At 34.8% G+C, this 23378-nt stretch overlaps 1 protein-coding gene across 1 annotated transcript; it reads right to left on the bottom strand.

Annotated features, from left to right (window-relative positions):
- POLB (DNA polymerase beta) lies at positions 1-22978 on the bottom strand. Its single transcript, XM_019742127.3, has 14 exons — positions 22758-22978; positions 22349-22406; positions 19573-19639; positions 16389-16463; positions 15694-15752; positions 14167-14216; positions 12244-12295; positions 10624-10678; positions 10454-10526; positions 6956-7026; positions 6200-6286; positions 1833-1897; positions 1199-1338; positions 1-243 (listed from the first exon to the last, which is right to left on the bottom strand). Exons 1-14 carry the CDS (start codon positions 22816-22818, stop codon positions 149-151), a joined length of 1008 nt encoding a protein of 335 aa, XP_019597686.2. The 5' UTR covers positions 22819-22978; the 3' UTR covers positions 1-148.
- Positions 22979-23378: the final 400 nt, after the last annotated feature.

Genomic DNA, 23378 nt, shown 5'->3' with positions numbered 1-23378 from the left:
TAACAGTCCAAGAGATTTTATTGACTACAGTGCAAGCTAAAGCATGAAGAAGAAACAACCACTTAAAAACACCAAAGACCCTTACATAGCAAAGGTTAAGAAATAAATTAAGACTCCTGTTGGGCTGTGCCTGGGAGAAGGATAGGCCTCATTCACTTCGATCCTTGGGTTCTCGGTATTTCCACTGGATGTAGTCAAAGATGTCTTTCTCGCTATCCACCGGCAGGGGTTCTCCAGCAACTCCTGCAAGTAAATAGAGAAAAGAGACTTACGAACCAGTTTTGGGATTCAAGAGACATATGGGACTCACTTTCAGAAGAAAAATAAAATGGTAACAAGCCACTAAAAAAAAAGATACTGACTGCCCCCATCCTCCCACATGAGCTTGTGCTTGTCACATATGTACCGGTGCTATTCATTGTATCTATCCAGACATCCATTGTAGCCACTATATATTATATGAAATACATACTCTAGTTATAACTCAAAATGCGATCCTTGGACTAGCAGTAGTGGCATCACCTGGAAACTTCCTAGAAATGCAGCCTCTTGGAGCCTGTTCCAAAGCCCACTGAATTAGAACCTGCATTTAATGAGTCTCCACGTGGTTTGTATGCACATTGACCTATGAGAAGCACTGCCCTAGTCTATCAACAACAAAAGCCCTATTTTATTTCATACTTTTAGGACAAAATGACAAAAATCTTCATTTTCCTAGCAGACAATAGTAAACAACAGAATATACTGTGAAATGTTAACAAGAGCCATAAAACAGAGATTCAGCAATTCTTATTCTTTAAACTTTCAAAGCATGGGGCCAAAGCTACCAGGTTGGGCCTGGCACTAAAAGCACTGATACTCGGGTTCTTCCTAAGTCTTGCAGATACATTTAAAAAAATAAAACTCTATAGATCAATAAGATTTTACTGACCATCATAGTAGAAAGGATCTAATCCATTCTGATAGGGCTAGAAATAATTCTTGCCATCACTGGGCCTTCAACTGAGGGCCTGGGAGCATGTACGGATTAAAGCCCCTTTTGTTGCCTGAGGGACTAACAATACAAAGAAAACTACAATTAATTAGCATAGGTACTTAAGGCTTTTTAGAGAAACCAAAGTTGCTAAACCAAAATACCTTTGAAAATAACTTTCTCTCCAAATGACTGGAATTCTCTCTAATGGACACAAATACTCACCAGTGACTCCCAGGGGACGGATTGTGTATTCATTGATTGTGAAGCCCTTTTCTAGGGCATGAGTTCTCATATTCTTATTGAAAATATCACTCCCAGTGAAATAGAGAACACCACAGTAATATTGATCCTTGGGTATCAACCTAAAAAAAGATAAATATTTTACTACGCATTTCAAATTTAGCAAAACTAAGACTTAAAATCAATACAGAACAAAATGCCTATAATAAATCTATGTGGCCTAATAACCTGGACAAGAAAGTATCATTAGGGTAGACCATTCAAATTACTCCAACCTTGCAACTTAGTTTGCGTAAACTCTGCTCTACAATAGGTGTGGAGAAATGAAAAGCAGTATCACTTCTTTACAACTAACTTTCCCCAGGCAGGAAACTACTTTTGAGCTGTGGAAGGCATCATGATGAGATGCAAATATAGAGAAAATAAATTAGATTCTGTAGACAGTCATTATTTACACATTTTAAGGCTAAACATCGTCTATAGCCAGAACATTTGGCACTTCAGAATGAAAAGCGGTTCTAGACATTGATGTGAATTCCAAGATATACAGAGGGAGGGGGGAATAGGAGAAAAGAAGGGAAAAGTTAATAGGTCAGCAACGAGTTTTGAGTAATACCTGATATCAATTCTCCTGTGTGGATATTCCTTTTCATCATTTTTACTGGGAAGCTGGCAAACACCCTAAAATGGATATTTAAAAGAGTGCTTAAAGACGTTTTAAACTTCAGGCTTAATTTTAATCAAATGCTATTAATGTGAAGTTATTTTTGCTTTAATGGAGGCAGTTTTTGAATTCAGAGTACTTTTAACTTAGTGGCTTTTCTATGCACTATATGTTATCACTACCTTCCTATTACACTTCACGGTAATTAAAGAACTATGTGTGAAACAGCAGGCAGGGATTATAGTTATGAGGATTTGGAGTTTGTGCGATTCTAAACATCCAGCTAATAAGCAAACTATCAAACATGAAAGATAGAGACCAAGGTAAACAGGAAAAAGCAACTTGGAAGTCAGGAAGCAGAAAACAAATAACAAAACTGCTATCAGTAATATTCTCAGATAAGAGTAGATGTTCCATCCATGAAATATGTGCAGAAAAAGAACACTCAGGGAAAAGGTTTAAATCAAAATAAAATATCTGACAGCAGAAGCACAAGAGTTTGAAATTGAGGAAATCTCCCCAGAAATTAGAAGACAGAGATGAAAGATAAGAACATTTTAAAAGAAAATTAGAGGATCATTTGCTTCCTTCTGTATAGGTGGAGTTTTCATTACACTTCCACACAGTTTTCAAACAGATATTATCAAGGTCTGTTTTTTGTTTTAACTTTTCCTTTTCCAGAAAAATGGGCAAAAATTCTGGATTAGTCAGCAACCCCTAAATATGTAAAAAGAGCTATAAACATCACCAAATTTCAAAATAAAAGTTTCAAATGCCACATTCTAACAAAAATACACAAGTGACAGGCTTCTGGTCCTAAAAAGTAGTCTCATTGGTACACATGTCACTGAAAGCCATACTTTTTGCTCAACAACATAGAAATCTGAAATCCACAATGGGTATTTTCTTTAGCTGTCCTATGGCTGAAAGATTAATGAAACCCGTTTATTTTCAAAATATGAAACCTACTTTCTTAGGCATTAACAAGTTCCAACTCAAGCTTCAAATGGATCAGAGATGACTTCCATCTGGAATTACTATGAGGTATTACCTTGCGGATATGGGTGTTTGGATGCCACAGGCAATGATCTCGCCATTTGTCACATCAGTAATAGGATTTTATTTAATGGCTTTGTTCCTTTCCTCAAGGCAAATTTTATTTCCTGGACTTTTCTGAAGTGTTAATGTTAAAGAATTTCTCTGTATTGTTGTAAATTCTTTATTAGATTAGTGGATTAGTTTTGTTTGGCATTTCAATTAGGTAGCTTCATGCTAAGTGTCTGAAATAAAGCCTCTCTCATTTCCTCAGGGTGGTCAAGGTATCTTTTATTGTCCCTTGAATCCTTACTGCAGATATTTCACAGAAAATCATCCAAGGCCAAACTTGCACAAAATTCTAAAACTTGAAGGGTACTCTTCATACATAAAGCAAACAGGCATCTAAATGCAGAGGAAATTGTTTTTTTCTTCCAAATGTTATTATATTCACAGAAAGAATAGCTCAATTATCTAAAGACCATAATTTTACAAGAAGATTTGGAATAACCCTGGCTTTCCTAAGGTTTGATTACTATTAAAGGAATTTATGTTTTGAAGGTAACTTGAAAAACACACGAATGGTCATATCTTTAAAACTATTTAAGGTGCCTCGTTAGTGCAGTAGGTAGCGCTCAGTCTCATAAAACTATTTAGTCAGTGGTTATAGCAACAAGAGATTTTGAAATCAAGTGGATATAGAATGAGAATGGTTTATTCTACCTTATAAACTGAATTCACTTTGCAGCCAATTTCCTTTCAGAAACTGAGAGATCTTAACTTCTTTGGCTATTTCCGCTAATGTCCGAGCACTTAGGGTCATTGCTCCAACTCGTGCCTGGCTACTGTATCTCCAGGTGTGTGCTTAGGCTAAACCCCTTGCTCCAAGTCTTTCCCCAAGTCTCATCTTCTCAATGAGGCTGCCTCTGACCATACAATACTATTTAATACTGTCTTCTGCACGCCCATCTCCCCATACTCTGCTCCCCCTTTCTTTTTAAAAAATAGTACTTATTATTTTCATGTAATATACTATATAATTGACCTGTTTATTCTGTTCATTGTTAACTATCAGTCCCTTCTCACACTCCGCAAATATAAGTTCTACTTAAATTCACTGATATATCCCAACCTCCTAGAACAATGCCTGGAATGTAGTAGGTGCTTAATACATATTTGCTGAATTGACTAAATACACCTCCTTGTCCTATTGACACTCATTCTCACCATTTTGTTCTTTCACATCACATACAATAATGTCTAAACCCGCCTACTGGGATTTGGCTGCCCATGCACTTCCCAGGTAAAAGTCTTCTCTTTTTCTTGATTGAGTAGCTACTAGGATAACACAATTACACCAGTGTCAGTAACTCTATGTTCATACATACTTGGCTACCCACCTTTCCTTTTCGGGTTACACCCAGCCCATCAGCTTGTAATCTTTCCTTGTATTTTTGCTAGCTGATTACTACAGCCTCTGTTGGTTTTTCCTCTGGATCTCTCTTTGAGCATCAGCAAAAGACTGTTCAGACTGTAAAAAAATGCTTCTGCTATTGCATTGTGTAAACAACTTCCTGGCTGCTAATTCTGAAAGCAGTTGGTGCACTTCCCCCGTAGGGAGTCCCAGTGCCTTTCACAGAGACGACTATTGGAGGAGCGTTAGGCCAGAGGGGTGGCCAGAATTTGCCCAGGCATACAATGACACCCTCTTACTATGAAACAAATATCCAACTTGTCTAGCTCATATTATTTTTAAGATTTTATCTGATTGAATGTTCTTAAATGTAAAATTTATGCACATTTTGAGTGAATTAAAAAATCAACCTAAATTTAAAAAGGGTGCTCATGGAGCATATATAAACCCTATTTTAAATAAGATCTCATGTGTGTATATACTATAGGCATAGAGAAAGAGCTCAAAATCTGACAGATTCAGGAGAACAGATCATAGATTTAGTTCCCAAAGACTGACTAGAATTTTTATTTTTACCTTCCCCACAGTAAAACATTGATAAAGTGTGACCAACATAGACCATACACTTCCATAGCTCATGAAAATACCAGGCTGGATTTAAGGACGTGATTTTTTTGCATGATTACATGTATGTAACAAAAAAATTCCATTTTAACAATTTTTAAGTGTGCAGTTCTGTGGTGTTATGTATACTCACATTGTTGTGCAACTATCACCACCATCCATCTCCAGAACATTTTTCATCCTCCTCAAATGAAATTCTATACCCATAAACACTAACTCCCCACTCCCACCTCCCCCCAGTTCCTGGCAACCACCATTCTACTTGCTGAATGAGATGATATGTCAATTATATCAACCATCTTCTACTTTGAGTTAAAACTGTCAACTTTATTTATTGAGATTTGCTAATTCTAGCATGTCCACTCTTCAAAAGCACAGTCTCTTTCCTTTCAGTCATCTAACTTGTGAAAAGGAGGGGGCACAGAGAAAAGAGATCCAAATGATGTATTTAAGTGAGCAGTAGAATAAAGGAAAGCCTTTATTACCTTAGTCCTAGATTTCTATTTGCCTTCCTGTTGGATTTTACATAGGGCTATTTATTAATATGCTTATAATCCATTTGGCATTTGTCTTGAATCTTAATTCCCTAGGAAGACAGTTTTGAGAGTTCATCACGATGGGTTTCACTTTGAAAATATCTGCAAGTGTCCCCACTATAAACTCCCCTACTTATCATTCCACATAACGTGTTTCTTCCTCTGTGCATTCTATCACATACTTTGATTCCTTTTCTTTCTTTGGTGTTATAATAGATTAATACTCTTCAAATAATTCTAATCTCATTGAAGAATTCTGAGTCAGAGGATATGAAAACATTTGCTAGTTTAGGGAAAAACTTATATGTCAAAGTCATTACGGATATTTTAAAAATAGCAGAGTGTGTCTAGTGACCTATTCCAATGGCAGAGATTATTTATGAGTGGGGAATTAAAAAAAAAAATTCTTTACTAACATATTCTGAGATTAGCATCCTGCTAATTCTTCTTCTCTAAGGACTCATGGATATTTAGACTGTAATATTAAACTACAGTGAGGTCACACACCCAGAACAGTTACTGAACAATCTTTCTTTTTTAATTAAAATTTATTGGGGTGACAATGGTTAGTAAAGTTACATAGGTTTCATGTGTACAATTCTGTAATACATCATCTATATATCACAGTGTGTGCTCACCAACTAGAGTCAGTACTGAATAATCTTTAAGGTGTTTTTTTTTCAGATGTGTTAACTCAAGCGAGTACTTACCATGAATTTTGTTTCACCTTTTGACAGAGTATCTGTAATAAAATGGACCTTTTGTAACTGCTCCACAACACGATGTAACAGCTTTGGCTGTAGAATCATAATTAGGGAATAAGAAAAAGAACAATTACTCTGTTATGGCAAGAAACATTTTTAACATGAGTTTTCTGATTATCTGTAGAGAAATGCCTAGTTGTCCTATGTTCTGAGTAGGTACATATTTCTTCTAACAGAAAATTCAACTTATCAAATGAAACTTATTTTTAGATACCACCATCTTTCACCAATATCATGATACACCCAAAAAAAAACCATCATTTGAGTTTATCTGTTTCATTAAATCAAAAAGTTAACTGCTTCATCTTTAAAAGGTATATATTCCAAAATCAAACACGTTTACCTTTGTGAGGTAGTTTCATAATATAATATTTTTAATAGAAAATATTCCTTCAATGAAAACCTAAATATCATACTAAATATCTAAAATATCTATGATAGACAATAATTCTGGAAATATTTTACTAAACTTCATTTCTTTCAGACGTTAGACTGTCCTCCCAATTCCTTGTGGGAAAACATGTATCCCTTTCAACAACTTATTTTGCCTTTCACAGAATTCAATCAGTATGAAACATTTCAATTGACTTTTCATAAAGATTAAAAAAAAAAAACTTATCCTGAAAATACCAAACTATCATTTAGAAAATGATACTCACTGCTATGTAAGACTGATCCCATTGATTATAAATTCTGAGGTACCTGTTTGGTTGACTCAGAGGTAAAGCTTGGATGCGTCAGGAGAACGTCCATGTCACCGCTGGACTCTGCCCCTATGACAACAAAGAAGATGTATGGAATTCTTCAGGTAAATTTGTCTATTGGGCAAACACAGAACCAAGGTGATGACACACATAGAAGAGCCTTACTTCTTACATTCTAACTTTCTAGTTCACTGTGCTTCATATTTATAATTAGTTAAAAGATTTCAATTTTCAGTCCAACTATTCAGGTAAATTGATGAAAACAGCAGAATCCGGTATAAGAACAGTAATTGGAATTAGAAATTGCACACAATTGGTTAATTTAACATATTAAAAATGCAGCTAAGTATTTCATAATGAGTAAAAACATTTAAAAAATAGCTTTAAAATATATCTATAAATATATATACATAAAAATCTCAAATTAAACAATATGCTGTGTGTAAAGTTTAATCAGAAAATATTTCAATTCTTGTGATTGAACTTATTTAATGAATATTGGTAAAAAGTATTATTATGGTATCACGGATAAGAACACAGCACCTTATAATGACTTAGGCTTTCATTCTGATCTCCACTCTAAAACCATCTAACTTCAGGCAGATTAGATAGTTAATTAAACCTTTCTTTTACTATAACACCATGAAATTTTGTCTCCATTTAGATGGATTTTTTTCTATATCAAATGTCTTTTTTTTTCAGTATTGTACATGAAGACTATATTCTTCTAGACCTCCATTTCCTTGTGTGCAAACTACTAAAAACTACTTTGTAGGCCATTGTGCAACTAAGAACATATGTAAAAGCATCTGGAATAGTACCTGGCACACAGCTGGCATAAAATAATTCTGTGTATTGCCTCTCTTCATTTTTATTAGTATAATATATAAAAAATACACTGTTGGTCACTAAAGATCCTGCAGTGCCTCTGGATCATGATCAATACATCAATAATCTTTAACCAGATACTTAAACATAAAGAAGACTAGATTGAATTTGTGCTGATCCCAGGACACTCATGGAAATTATTTTAACAAAAATTTTTTGTTTTCTTTTCTTCTCATTTCTTTCACCATCTACCTACCACCAGAAATGTACTACTCTATCTATTTAAAAAACAAAAACAATTTGAGCAAAAAGTAAACAAGAAACAATCCGAGGGGCCATTAATCGAGGACTAGATAAACTATGGCACATCCACGTGATTGAATGTTATGCAGCTATAAAAAATAAGGAGCTTTCCATATACTGATGTGGAAAGATCTCCAGGATGTATTTTTCATGAAAAAAGTAAGGTAAACAGTTATGTGTATGTATTATATTAGGTTGGTGCAAAAGTAATTGCGGTTTTTGCAATTATTTTTAACTTTTTAAACTGCAATTACTTTTGTACCAACATAATATTACCTTTGTGAAAGAGAAGAAAGAAGGAAACCAAGAATGTACATTCACATTTACATGCAGAAACATGGAAAGAAAACATAAGAAAGTGGTTATTAATGGGACAGTAAGGAGGGAAGGAAGAGAGTCAACAGGTACAGGGTAGAAGAGAGCCTTCTCCCTGTATGTCATTTTTATATGAAAGCACGTAACCATATAACCTACTCAATAATAAAAGTAAAAATAAAATAAAAATATAGAAATCCAGAAAGGTTGTCATATCCAGAAAGGTTGTCATATTCATGCATGTGGCTTGCTGTGCATGACAGTCTATGTTTTGAAAATATAGATTCCGAGGCCCCACCCAAGGAGATTCTTATTTAGTAGGTTTGTAGCAGGGTTCAGCAATGTGTATATTTTTTTAAAACTTCCTAGGTATATCTGGTGCACAGACAGACTTGAACAACTGGTTAATTTTAGTCCTCTCATTTTGCAAATGGAAAATAGGATGTGGAGAGGCAAACAACTTAAAATCATATAGTGATACTAGCTATTAAGGAAATACAAATCAAAACCACAATGAGATACCACCTTATATCTGTTAGAATGGCTATTATCAACAAGCCAAGTAATAATAAGTGTTGGAGAGGCCGTAGAGAAAAAGAACCTTCATACACTGCTGATGGGAATGTAAAATGGTATAATCACTATGGAAAACAGTACGGAAGTTCCTCAAAAAATTAAGAATAGAATTACCATATGACCCCAGGTATCTACCCCCAAAAATCTGAAAACATTTATCCATAAAGATAAATGTACACCTATGTTCACTGTAGCATCATTCACAGTGGCTAAGAGAGGGAAACAACAAAAGTGTCCTTCGACAGATGACTAGATAAAGAAGATCTGGTACATATATACAATGGAATATTACTCAGCTATAAGAAAAGATGAAATAGTGCCATTTAGAACAACATGGATGGATCTTGAGATTATCATGCTAAGCAAAATAAGTCAGACAGAAAAAGTCAAGAACCATATGCCTTCATTCATATGTGGTATATAAAACTGAAAGCAACAAACAAGACAAACAAAGAAACAAAAACTCATAGATACAGACAATAGTTCAGTGGTTACCAGAAGGTAAAGGTGGGGAGGGGGGGTGGTAGAAGATGGTAAAGGGGGTCAAATATATGGTGATGGAAGAACTGACTCTTGGTGGTGAACATGCAGTGCAATATATAGATGATTCATTATAGAAATAATGAAACCTATATAATTTTACTAATCAAAGTCACCCCAATAAATTTAATAAAGATTAAAAAAAATCATATTGTGATATATTGGCCTGAGAATCCGGGTCTTTTGGCCCCATCCAATGTTCTTTCTACTTATCAGCAGTTATGGATTTAGTTCTTTCCTCTCCTCAACTCTAGATTCTTACAGCAGCTACGCAGATAATTTCTGGTAGCCCATCACCTACTTTCTAAGCAAAACTCCAGAGGTGGCCAGAGAAGCAGTCAGATATCTATTCTAAAATTTTTAAATAACGTTTTTCTATTTCAATTTTTTTGTTTCTTTTCTACTCCAATTTTTAAAACTAATATTTTTAAAGTTATATTACCCTTCCAAAATTTTGAGCCAGTAAGGGACCATGATTATGTGATTCTCGCTTTGCTCATATTCACATAGTAAATGGAGAGCCACAGAACCTGGTTGTTGTGAGAATTGGTTTTGAACTGGTGCTTCTGAGATATTATTGTTAGATCCATTATAGAAAACTGAGAAAATACAAAAACTAAAACAAACAAAAAAAACTACCCACAGCTTTACTAGCATCTAACCACTATTAGGATTTTAACATACCTAAAATTATTTTATAAATTTTTGTTAAAATTAGCCATTAAATTATCATTCTGTAATAAATTCAGTATGAATTTCCTCTAATTTTCCATACATGTCTCCATCTATATACAAAGAAATCTAGCTAATACTACTGGATCTAAATAAATCTATAAAGTAATACAAATTATATCTTTTTAATCCATGTTTTTCATATATATTAGGCAATTTTAACATGAAGATATGAAAAACCTAAGATTAGTAAGTATGTTACCTCGTCTGAAACTGCCACAGACTGTAGCAATGTACTCAGAATCCACTTTTTTAACTTCATTTAGTACAATATCCTAATAGAAGAAAAATTAAGTCATTATTCTAAAAATGGCTCTTCACCAAGTGAAAGTCTCAATTCTAATCAAAGAATACAATTCAGCACACTCTTACTTGCATTTGTAACATCTCTTCACGAGGAATTCTTTTCTCAAAGTCCTCAAAATATCTATAAAGACAGAATAAATAGACAAGATTTTTGTGACATTTAAATCTTCTTAAAAATTAAATTGCCTACCATAGCAAGTGTCCTTACACTAGATCATTCAAAAATCAAGATTAAAATTTATTAAGAAGACAACAGTAAAATGGGTGGGGGTGGGAGGTTTATTTTTAACTTGGATCAAAATCCTAAAGTGTCATCCTTTGTGATGTTCCAGATACTCCATTAAACTTATTTATAAACTTCACATTCATATACCAAGAGCAAATAAATATATTTAAGCTAGTACCTTTCCAAATTAGACTGCTCCCTATTGGCAAGTCAAGGGGTTATAGTTTATTGTTCTTAAATCTTGCAAAATTATCGTATTTTAAAATATGATCCTAGTAGCATCCTACATGGATGAATACAGACATTATGCTAAATGAAAGAAGCCAGTCACAAAAGACTGCATATTGTATAATTTCATTTATATGAAATGTCCAGAATACACAAATCTGTAGACACAGAAAGTAGATTAGTGGTTGCCAGGAGCTGGAGGGAAGGGGTGGAGTGAAATGAGGAGTGATTTCCAATGGGTATGGGCTCTTTTTAGGATAACAGAAATATTCTAAAATTGACTGTAATGATGGTTGTACAACGCTGTGAATACACTAAAGCTACTGAATTGTATACTTTAAAGGGATGAACTTTATGGTGGCATATGACTTCTACTTCAATAACATTGTTATAAAAATACTATCTCAGTATGAAATAACATCTGAGAATAAAGCACCTGTCAAAACCAATTCTCACAACAACCAAGATCTTCAGAAGATTTCTATTTACTATATAAAGGCAAAGAAAGTGAGAACTATACTATCCTGGTCTCTTACTAGCTCAAAGTTTTGGAAAGGCAGTATAAGTTTAAAAATATTATGGTAAGGTATCAACAGGACTGAATCACCAACAAGACTATGTAAGACTAGAGGAGATACATGCTTACGCATGTACGTAGCTTATGCACTACATATTTTAAATAATCGATTAGAAAGGGGGTTCCAGATTATTTTGGCATACAAGATAATAGCTGATGCTGATATACAACATGCCTACTAGCTATTCCTTTACTGTTATTTAGGTATTTGAAGTTTTCTTCTTTCTTTTCTTTTTATTTAAATTTAGTGTTTCATGTTCATGTCCTACCGTCTTAGGTAGACTCTAAACTTCTTAAGGGCTACACTGAGCCTATTTCTATCCTTAGCCCATACCCAGGACAGCACTTTGTACAATGTAAGCATAAAATCAACACCCGCTGACTGACTGATGCACTCAGGCTATGTGTTTTCAGAGGAAGTTTCCTCCTAAAGTCAAGAGAATGAGGGAAATACTGAAAACAAGCAAACCAACTGGAAGGCAATAACAAAGCCTACAAATATAAGCAGATTCTTTATAGGAGTCTACAACAAATCTTAGCATTTCTGAAAACAAAATGGTTGTGTTCAGCTAACTTTTATTATGATGTATGGAAAAATGGCTATAAAAATTTTACTTTTGCATCTCAAGTTTCAAAAGAAAATTTGCGATCTTACTTCAGCCCAATTCGCTGATGATGGTTCAATTTATCTTCATTTTTTCTGAGATCTATAGAGAAGATTAAAAAAATTAAAGTGCTAATTTAAACATTTCTGGAAAAAATGCTAAATTCAGTGATCCTTTTTACAAAGAACTACCTGGAAAATATACTGAAATGACTCTGAAAAAACAATGAAAAAAAATTTCAGATATTAATAATTAGATAAAAATGACTCTTCAAATCAATGTAGTAAAACCTAGCAGTTATTTCATGATCATTTTGTTTACTAAATCAAAATTTCAATTATAGTTATATGGAATAGTAAACATACCAAGATCATATAAATTTCACTGACTATAGCAAAATGCAGCCTTATAAAAATCTATATTGCTTAATTTATGGTTAATAGCAGCAGTAGTAACCACAGCTTCTGAATGTATTATAAGTAAGTGCATTCATATTGTTCATTTGTTGATTCAATCCTTCATTCAGTTAGTATTTATTGAGTATCGATTTGCACAGGCACTGTGCTAAAAATACTATTGAAAGGAGAGGTACTCTCATTTTTTAATTTAAAAAGCTGTCATATCATAACATCATATCTTAAACCTAAAAGTGACTTAGTTCCATTTGGATGTTGCTCTTTTATTGGGCATGAGTACAGGAGTAAGCCTTGTTAAAGAAACAGCAAGGTAAGTGTGCTTCAAAAGCAATTCCTATAATCATCCTTATAAATTCTCTCTAGAAATATAAAATGGAGAAAAATAAGCAACTTTATTATACATGGAGCACTTAATATTTCTTGTAGTTGTGTGTACACAGAAAACACTAAAGTACATGAGTAAAAATGAAACAGGAATATTGAATTTGTTATATATACTCGTAGATATATCAAGTTATATATCTGTGAACCGTGAAATAATGTGATCCTTGACACTCCCAAGGATGCAACTGAATACTTTTGAGAAACAAATTTTTGACCCCTTTATTCAATATTTCACTCAGATAAACTATATATGCCACAAGCAGAAAAGTACAAACTCTGAGACGTGGTAGAGTTCATTCTCTAGCCATGTGGCTCACACATATTCTTAGTAATTACTAATTAATCATGCCTCTTAAGAGTCACTTACTATTTTTCAGTACTTAGTAGGAACCAAGCACTCTGCTAAATGCTTTACATACATTACTTCATTAAATCATATGAAGCAGAAATTATGATACCATTTTATAGATGAGAAGTGAAGTGCCACAATCATTCATTCTAATAAAGTGGTAGAGACTGGACTTAAATCCAGGTCAGTCTCTAAAACCTGTCCACCTAACCATTTGAGTTGCTTGCAAGTAGCTGAAACCACAAATATTAAACCCCAAATGCCACAGATGTACTACTATAAGGAATCCATCTATATATATATATATAATATACCCTTGAAATATATGAAGAAATAAATTATATTTAAAGGATTGTTATGGTAAGTTTAAGAAAAGTATTTCATAATTACTTAGGGTCTATTTTTATCAATTCTTTGAAAGCAAAAACTCATTTAATAAGTATTACAAACCTCTTAAGCATCTTTCTCAATATACGTGACTTGGCTTTTAAGATGAATGTGTAGGGCTTTGTTGTTTAAAATTTTATTAAAGAAACAAAGGCAATTTAAATCATCTAAAAATCCACAAATGAAATCATTGCCTTAAAACCAAAGAGCCACTTCTTACTCTTCATTTTCTTCTGAGTTACAAACATAAATATGTTTAAGATGGGAATATAAACTACTCTTAATATCTATTCTTTACTGTAGAGTTAAAAAGAAATCTTATCATTTGTATGTACTAATTGAGACAGGGTTTTTCAAGTTCTAGTTTGTTAGAGCATAAACGGTTCTTCAGGCCCATATTTAATCTGGAATAATATTGACCCGTTATACATACTCACCTTCTAATGTTTTAATTCCTTCATCTACAAACTTCCTTGCAGCAGATGGACTACAAAGAAAGAAAAGCATTATCTCAATATCAAATGAAACTTGAGATCCTTGTAACAAATAACCAATTATGCCTTCTCTTGTCAAACACAGAGTTACTATTGAGCTAAACAAGACCTGCTAAAACGTTGCATGGTTACTTTGGTAATGTTCCATTTTATTCAAAGAGAAGAATTCTTGAAGCTTCAATCTAGAAAGACTACCATGAACTTGGGCATGAAAAATATGTCTAAACAGCTAGGTGTCAATAGTGCCCACACATTTTATTCATAAAACAAACATACAGGCACTTGAAAACTGTTCATTCATTCAGTGAAATTTACTGAAGGCCTATTATATGACAGATACTCTTGTAGGTGCTGAAAATACAGCAGGAATAAGACAAATAAGGACCCTGGTCTTACTTACATTCTAGTGGCTAAAGAGAGATAATAGATATATATATATATGTATAAACAAACAAGAAAATTTTAATTTATCAGGTAAATGAATTAAAATAGGGTAACATGACAGAGTGGCTGGGTCCTACTTTAGACTGGATGGTGAGGGAAGATCTCTGAGATGATATTTAAACTGAGATTGGCATGACAGAGTCTTTGTACAGAAACTGTGTGGTATAAAAACTGATATTCATGTCAAGAAGCAATGTGGCAAAGAAGAAATAGAACTAAAATGGGAGTTAAAAGACATGGGTTCTAATTCTAACTCTGCCATAGTTATCTCATTTTCTGTATTTAGTTTTCTGGCCTGGAAAAAGAGGATAATGTAACAGATGCTCTTTAAAACAACTTCTAACTGACATTTTATAATGGTCTTGGGTCCCCAAGGAGTCAAGCTCATTTTCAGTGTACTAGATTTAAAAATTTAAACTATTTTAGAGAAACTTTCATCAAAATGTTGCCTAAATTTGAAAGACTGTCATATACCTAAAAAAAAAATAAGAAGTCTCATTCCATGAAGATTAGAGTTAGGTAAAGCATTACAGCCTTAATATTTCAGTTCAAAGAAGTCCTTTTTCATGCTAGTTCAAATTTTAAGATAAAGATTCCTTCATTAAAAAATGCTTGAGTGCTTGTTTCAAATTCATAAGGTACTATGCTAGGTGCTATGGAAAAAGGCTTAACAACTTAAGATAAATATCATGCTCAGAGAAGCAAAAAAGGCATAATCTGGAGGGAGTGATAAAACGTACACAGAGCAAGTGTTAGTGGAGTTTAGAGGAAGGAGAGATTATTTCTGACTGGGGAAATCAAAGTGGTTTCATGAAGGAGGTAACATTTGCTTTGGATGGGGCTTTTACAGCAGAGGCAGCATCTGGAGAACCAGCCTCAGACATGTAAGCTATGCAAGCTGCATGGGCAAAGGCACAGACATGGAAAGGAACGGGTTTTGAAGGGAAATAACATACACTTTTGTTTGGCTGACATAAATAATGAAACCAACACTACTATTGTGTCTGCTTAAAAAATAGTTCTTACCCAATGCCAGTAACTCGAGTTAGGAAATTGATGGATGAACTCGTATCATCCTGCCGAATCTTGAATGAAAACAAAAGCATAACAATAATTTAGGAATGCTTTGAGGACTCAAATGATCTTATTGGAAATACACTAGTCTGCCAAGAGACTATAAGAGTCATTTACATTTGCCTGGATAACCCATACAGAATTATTCATATATAACCTAAGTGGTTATATTATAGGTAAATAACAAAGCAACTGAAGATATCTCATCTCTAATTTATCCAAAACTTTAAAAAGACTTATTCATAAAAGACCAGAAGTGATATAGTTACTATCATCAGAGTGCAACAGAAACATAAAAATGCTTGGGAGAGTTTAAGCATAGAAATTCTAAAAGATAACATCTTAAGTCAAAGATTATAATCTCCCTTCTGAATGGTACTGAAAATAAAGAGCTAATTCTTTCATATATGCTAACAGTCTCTTAAATGCCACATAAAATAAGTGAACATTTTATAGAAATAATATTCACATTTAATTAATATTCCATTTTTAAAAATGGAATACTTAAAGCTGTAAACTCCCTTCCTCTCTTTTCCTTCTGAGTCTCATTAGAGTGAGTGACACCAGTCACCTTGCAATGGTGCTCTATGATAGTCGCCATAAAGGTAGATACTATTATCAAATAAGCAAACAAGTTACAATTTTACCTTTTCCAGTTTACGCAATTTTCCAGTTGCTAAAAACTCATCAATCTTTTCAGCAATTTTTGTTCCTACTCCAGGCTATACAGAAAATTAAAAATATAAAAGTCACATAAATATAATTCTTACTGAATCACTAAAAAGTACAAAATGAGAAATTAAAAACAAATGATTGTTACATAACCAGTTTTGAAACACAGGACACAGAAAATTGAGCCCCAGTAAATATATATTCTCCCAAAGATAAAATACCTAAATGATTGACAAAGGAGAAGCCCTAATAAAACAATTCTAAATGACTCTTGCATTTTTAAAATTAACTTTGTTTGTAGAAAAATCAGAAAATATACAGTTGCATAAAGAAAAATATTTTTTAAATCACTTGTTAATTTCATCACTCCGAAAATTAAACTATAACCTATCACTTATAGCTGCTATATATTGACTTATTTTCTGCTTATCTATAAAAGCAGAGTTACTATATATGTAGATACATACTTTTTCTTACAAAAACGGAATCATACTGTTTTGTAAAGTGCTTTTTCCAACTTAAAATACATCATGAACAAATTTCCATGTCTACAAATAAATACATTTACAGTATCTTTAATGGGTGCATAGTATATCATTGTATAAATACCATAATTTCCTTAATAAATACCCTACAGGTGAACATTTAGATAGTTTCCAATTTTTGATATTATAACAATGCTGTCATGAACTTCCTCTAGAACAGAGGTTCTCAAGCTTTTGCATACATCAGCATCAGCTGGGGAATATGTTGAAACACGGAATGCCAAATGCTACCTTAGAATTTCTGACCCAACAGGCTGCACTTCTAACAAGCAACCAGGTGATGCTGATGCTGCTGGTCTGGGTACCACACATGAAGAACTACTGCTCTAGAACTGCACTGTCCAAAATGGCAGCCACCAGCCACGTGACAATTTAAGTTTACATTAATTAAAACAAAAAATTCATTTCCTCAGTCATATTAGCTCCATTCAAGAGCTTACTAGCCAAATGTGGCTCATGGTTACTATATTGGACAGTACTGCTCTAGAATATAAGCTCTGAGAGAGCAGCGATACTGTCTTTTCAATTTTAGTCCTAGCACCTGGATGAATACCTGGCATAGAGGTGCTCAAAAGTTAGAACTAATGAATCCTTGTATACATAGAGCGCTACTGGTTTTCTTAGGATGAATTCCTCAAAGTGGAATTGCCGAGACAAAGGATATATACATTTTCCAGCATTCTGCCACATTATCCTTCAGAGAGGCTATAGATAACTAACACTTTGATCAGCAGTAAATAAGTGTCTTGTTTTTCCACATCTTTATCCATATGGCATATTATACTTGATAGTTTAATAGGCACTATATGGCATCTTGTTTTAATTTGCAATTTTGATTTTTAGCTAAGTTGAACTTTTTCATACTTATAAATGTTCAACATGCGGAACAACACGTGTGTCAATTATTTCCTACTCTCTCTTAGCCCTAAATTCACCCTTCTATATTCTTTTTGGTTTGTTTGTTTGCTGCTTTTTTTTCTTTTTTCACTCTTCTATATTCTTGATTTATTTAATATTTAATAAGTGATCCAAGACTAATGAATGCATATTCAAGTTTTGAAAATAGCAAACACCAGATAGAAATGAGTAAGATTTAGGAAGTAGAATAGATTTGAAAACAGAAACTGCTTAGGTTTCTCATTTCCTATGTCAGAAGATACATACTGACGTAAAGCAATTTAGGCCAGGCTATTTTCTATACCTAATATTAAGGAATAAAAAGCAAAATATACATTGTAGAAATTTCAGATTTCTAGAATTATTGACAAGTACTCATATACACCTGAAAATAGGTGTGTTTTAAAACAATAGTGAAAAGGAATAATGAGATTTTCATATTAAGTCCAGTCTTATGCAAAAGGAATTTGGGTACTTTTGTGTTCTTTCTGGGATCTATCATAAACTCAGATTTGGGATGAAGTGCATTAGAGCTTGACAGAAGTTTGCCTCTACTAAATGAGTAGGCTATTTGCAATCAACATAAAAAAGGAAATTCAATGGTGAAAAAAGGGGAACAGAATGGAAGCAGAAGTGGCTCCTGAGGTAAACAATAAGTCAGTTCACCAATAGAGATATTCAGAATTAAAGTCTAATGTATTTATCACTTGCTTGGCTAGTCTATTTGGGGAGGATATACTGATGTTGAGAACCATTTATGGCATAAAGGATTTAAAACCTATACACCAGAGCATGACTCATATTGAGTAATAAATTCAAGACGAAGATGTGGTACATGATTAATGTGGATAATCTGTCACTCGATCTTAAGTACAAGATTTATGGTAATGTTCAGACTCTGAAAGATGAAAATATAAATAAGTTACAGTTTCCTCTCTGAAGGCTCTCATGAGAAAATTAAGAACAATCAAATATTAATACCTAAATTCTAGAGGACTTTTGTGAAACACAAATGGGTAAAGAACAACAGCAGAAGGTGATAACTAGATGGATCGGACTAATCAAAAGCCATGTCAGTTTGACATCTTTAACGAAAAATGAATAAGATGGGGTCTTTAAGTTTAAGGAACTTAGAGATATTAGTGAGATTTAGATGAGACAGAATAATTTGATTATGAATAGGTAAACTTTCTCAGGATATTCTTAGCAATATTATTACAAACTACCAAGAGATGTGACCCTCTAGAAATTGTGACACTACTAGTATACAGGGCTTTATGGAAATTACAGAGGATAGGGCTAAATGCCATAATATACAAATGGGTTTAATCATGTGCTTATTAGTAGGTAAGATCTCTTTGGGAACACTAACTCACATAAATTCCTATACCTGGGGATCAGAAAAAGGTAGCTGGGGTCCAGACATGCTAGTGCCACTCTGTCACCATACTCTCTTCAGAACTATACTCAAGCTGAAAATGAGAGTGAGTACATGTATATACGGAGAAAGAAGAGAACAAAAATTATAATTATATATATTTAAGTTTTTTTAATCCACCTCCTCCCACAATCAAAACACTTTGAGCTTGAAATAAATATTATTCCAAGAAATCTGCTTGTGTGGGTCAAGGAGGATTCAGGGAGGTAAATTTAATTTTGTGGGAGTCCACCAAATTTGTACATGTGTGAACTCTATGATAAACCTCATTAAACTTACCAATTTCTTAGCTTCTGCTCCACTCTTTATTTTATGTGGGTACTTTGCTATCACAGATGCTGCTTTTCTACAAGAAAAAAAGAGGAAAACGAATTAGAAATCCAGCAAAGTACTAATTTTTCTTAAACCGTACACATAAAAAAGCAAATATGCCACTTAAACTTTCACCAACATAATTAATTTTCCATATTCATGTAAAACATAAAAAAACTCAGATGAGCTGACAGACCATCTACCTCTCTAATTTTTAGAAGTACATCTTGAAAATCCTCACATTTGAGGATAATATGATTTTAACTGTATATGTAAAATCAGGAAGATAGGAAACCAGTAGCCTTTCCTTTCTGGGATTAAGTGGAAAAGTATCATTGGGCCTTCTTTTTAATAGCTAGTTTTTAGAAATTATCCATAACTCTCTTTCATAAAATGTGCTACTTTGTAATATTCAGACTACTACCATGTTTCCCCAAAAATAAGACCTAGCCAGACAATCAATTCTAATGCATCTTTTGGAGCAAAAATAATATAAGACCCAGTCCTATTTTACTATAAGACTGGGTATAACATAATATAATATAACATAATACCCGGTCTTATATTATATAAGTGAATATTGAATATTAATTTTTGCTCCAAAAGACGCATTAGAGCTGATTGTCTGGCTAGGTCTTATTTTCAGGGAAACACAGTAGGCTTACGGATGCCTTTTTTTTTTTTTTAGAATTTATCTTTATTTAGCAGTTTAGTCAAGTGCTTTACAGCTATTACAACTAAGGAACAGTACGGAAGGGTATTTTTAAATTCATTGTTTAAAACTGCATTCCTCTATGTCTTTATTCCCAGTTCTTTTTTTTTCCCATTGCTTCTATTTCAGTTCCACATCAGGCAGTGACCTGAGATTCTTGCCCATCTCCATACATATTTGGCTCGGTAATCTGGTGACAGATTAGGTACACCCTGGGAGCTGACTGATGGTATCCTGTCTAATTTCAATACTAAATGTAGTTTAGCATTAATGCTGATAAAAAGCCATACTACATCTAAGTCAAAAGCATAAATATTGGATAATCTTTGAAGTCTTGGTTTTTCATTTTATTCTAGCACATATAAACCTTTAGACTTGGATTTCAACTCCTATTTTAGCACAATACTGATGATGAGTCTGGAAAGGCAGGTTGAGGTCAGTTTGTGGAGGGAATTGTTTCAGTAAAGGCAAGTCGTTCTAGATAATTGGCATAATGGGGCAAAGCCTGAAAAGGAAGACTTAGATTATGAAAAGCCTTTTGTATGTCACAATACATTGGGGCTTTATCAAGGTTAAGAGGAAATATTTAATTATTTGATATGGAAGAATAACAAGATCACATAACTATTTTGAAAAGAATAGTTTGGCCACAATCAAGAGAAATGTATATAGAGGAGGGACGGAGCATGCAGGGTGTTACCTGCTTTTCCAAACTTATTTCCCACTCAGACCATATCCCTTAAGCAAACTGAACTAATGACTTCCTAGAAAATGTTATACCCCTTCAGGACTCAATGCCTTGGAATATTTTGTTTCCTTTCTCTAAATTGTTCTTCCCCTCACTTATCCCTGGTGTGCTCCTTCAAGACTAAAACCTGTCTGAAGCCTGCTATGACTCAAATTATAGGGTTGAATAGCTCTCTGATTTCTAGATACTATAATGTGTGGATCATAGTATAATTAGTTTACATAAGAAGTCACAGGAGGTGAAAAAAAAAAAAAAAGAGGGCGTGTAATCATGTTTGAATTATGCTGAGTGGAAAGGGACAGAGGGAGTTTAGTTTTGAAAAGCTAGAGACAAAGGGAATATAGGCCTAAAAATCTGGAGAAAAGCCCAGTGAGATACAGATTTAGAGTCATTAACATACCAGAATACAAAGCCACCATGAATGGTAAGATTGCCAGGGAAAGTATGAAAGTGAGAGAAGAGGGCTAAGGTTGGACCTCTGGGAAATATCAACATTAAAAGGGAAGCTAAAAGAGGAGACAGAACAGAAGGTTGTGCCATCACAGAAGTCAAGGGTAAGACTTGAATGGAATGAGCTCATAGTGAATGTCATGAGAGTCCAATAAGATGAGATGTAGGTGAGAGCATTTTCAGAGGAACAGTAAGATATAAATTATACTGCAATGAGATCAGGCATGACTAGGGGTGAGGAAGTCCAGGAAAGGAACAGATTATTTAAGAGAGTTAACTGTAAAACGGAAGAAAGAAATGAGGTGCTAGCTAGAGGGAAGTTAAGAAGATTGCTTTGCTTTTGCTTTTAAGAGCTGAAGGATCTGGACATGTTTAATAGGCTAAGGATCAGAGGCAGGCAGGTGTGATAATAATGTCTAGGATAAAGCCACTGGTTAGATGAGCTGGTTGGATGGAACCCAAAAGGTGACATGATTAGCCACAGACCAACCAGATGGAGAAAGCTGATTCGTTGAACCACTTCTATTTCACAGCACAAACCTCATCCACCGTTTTTCATTACAGCTTAAAATTAAACTGTATTTTCAATTCACGTTTGATGATGGGAAAAATATGTATCAGCCCATTTTCAGCCAGAGCTGGAAACTGATCAGAATTGTTCCTACAGAGCTCTGCTCAAGTTCTCCCGGAAATACTGCAGTAAGATACCACCAGAGTCAATACCCTCAGTTCTTGCTTTTTTCTCCTCTTGTAGACGGTCCCAATATCCCCGGACCCCTCAGCCCTTTTAACTGCCCGGAACGCATGTTACCAGGAACGCGGCACCATCCCACCTGTAAGCATTGTACTTGTGGATAGCCTGGTTCACGTTCTTCTCAAAGTTTGCGAGTTCTGAAAGGCAGTAAGAGGCTCGGGTGAACAAGAACCACGAATAAACAAACGACAGCAGAGTTTCCCAGAAGGGGACGTAACAGTCTCTGAAAGGACGTGACAGACACCATCACCACCACCACCACCGCCACACGGGCCAGGCCAAAGGCAGCCCAAGCGGTGACACAAGAGTCCCCAGCAGTACTAACAATCAGCCACCGGTAACGGGGGCGGAAAGAAAATCCGCACGGAAAACTACATTCTGCGAGGGGCCGATCCCATTCACTGGACTGTCGGAACCCGAGAAAAGGTAGGGAAGGCAATGGGGTGGGAGGAAAGAAGAAAGCCAGCGGCCCCCGGCGCGGTGCTAACCTGTGAGCATGTCGGTGATTCCCCCGTTGAGAGTCTCCTGTGGCGCCTTCCGTTTGCTCATGGTGGCCTGCACCCGAGAACCTCAGAGCGCTCAGAGCCAGGGACTGGTCCCCTCTCCCAGCTTTAAAGGAAGGCAGGGACTTGGAGAGCGGGGTAGGACCAGCCCAGCCCCGGCACAGCCAGTGCAACCCGCTGAACAATGGCTGCCTCTGACAGGAGGCGCGGCGCGCGGCGCGCGGGGTGACGTCACTAGGGCCGGTGCAAGGGGCGGGGCCAGGACGGCGCTACTTCGGCTTGTGAGCAAAGGGAACCGAGAGGCTGGAGGGGACCTGAAACTTGGGTTTGGCAGCAGGAAGGTGGACACCTCAGAATTACATCCCAATGGGGTTCCTTTGGAAAGATCTGGATTCTTACCCTAAGACATATATTTTCCCAGTACGTTTCTCTGAAATCCTCCCCCTACCACGGGACAAACAGGAGTCCGATTTGACTCTAAAATCAAAACTTCAAATGGTGGGTTATACGAGGTGGTAGGATGGGAGATAGAATAATGAGGACTGCTCTGTGTACATATTGTATATGCAGAATAATAGTTATTAATGCATGATGTATTTTCTATGT

This window comes from Rhinolophus sinicus, chromosome 16 (genome assembly GCF_057876585.1).
Source record: "Rhinolophus sinicus isolate RSI-liver-muscle chromosome 16, RSI-T2T, whole genome shotgun sequence".
Taxonomy (NCBI): Eukaryota; Metazoa; Chordata; class Mammalia; order Chiroptera; family Rhinolophidae; genus Rhinolophus; species Rhinolophus sinicus.
The sequence above is the reverse complement of the archived record's forward strand: the minus strand, read 5'-3'. Positions and strand labels throughout refer to the sequence as shown.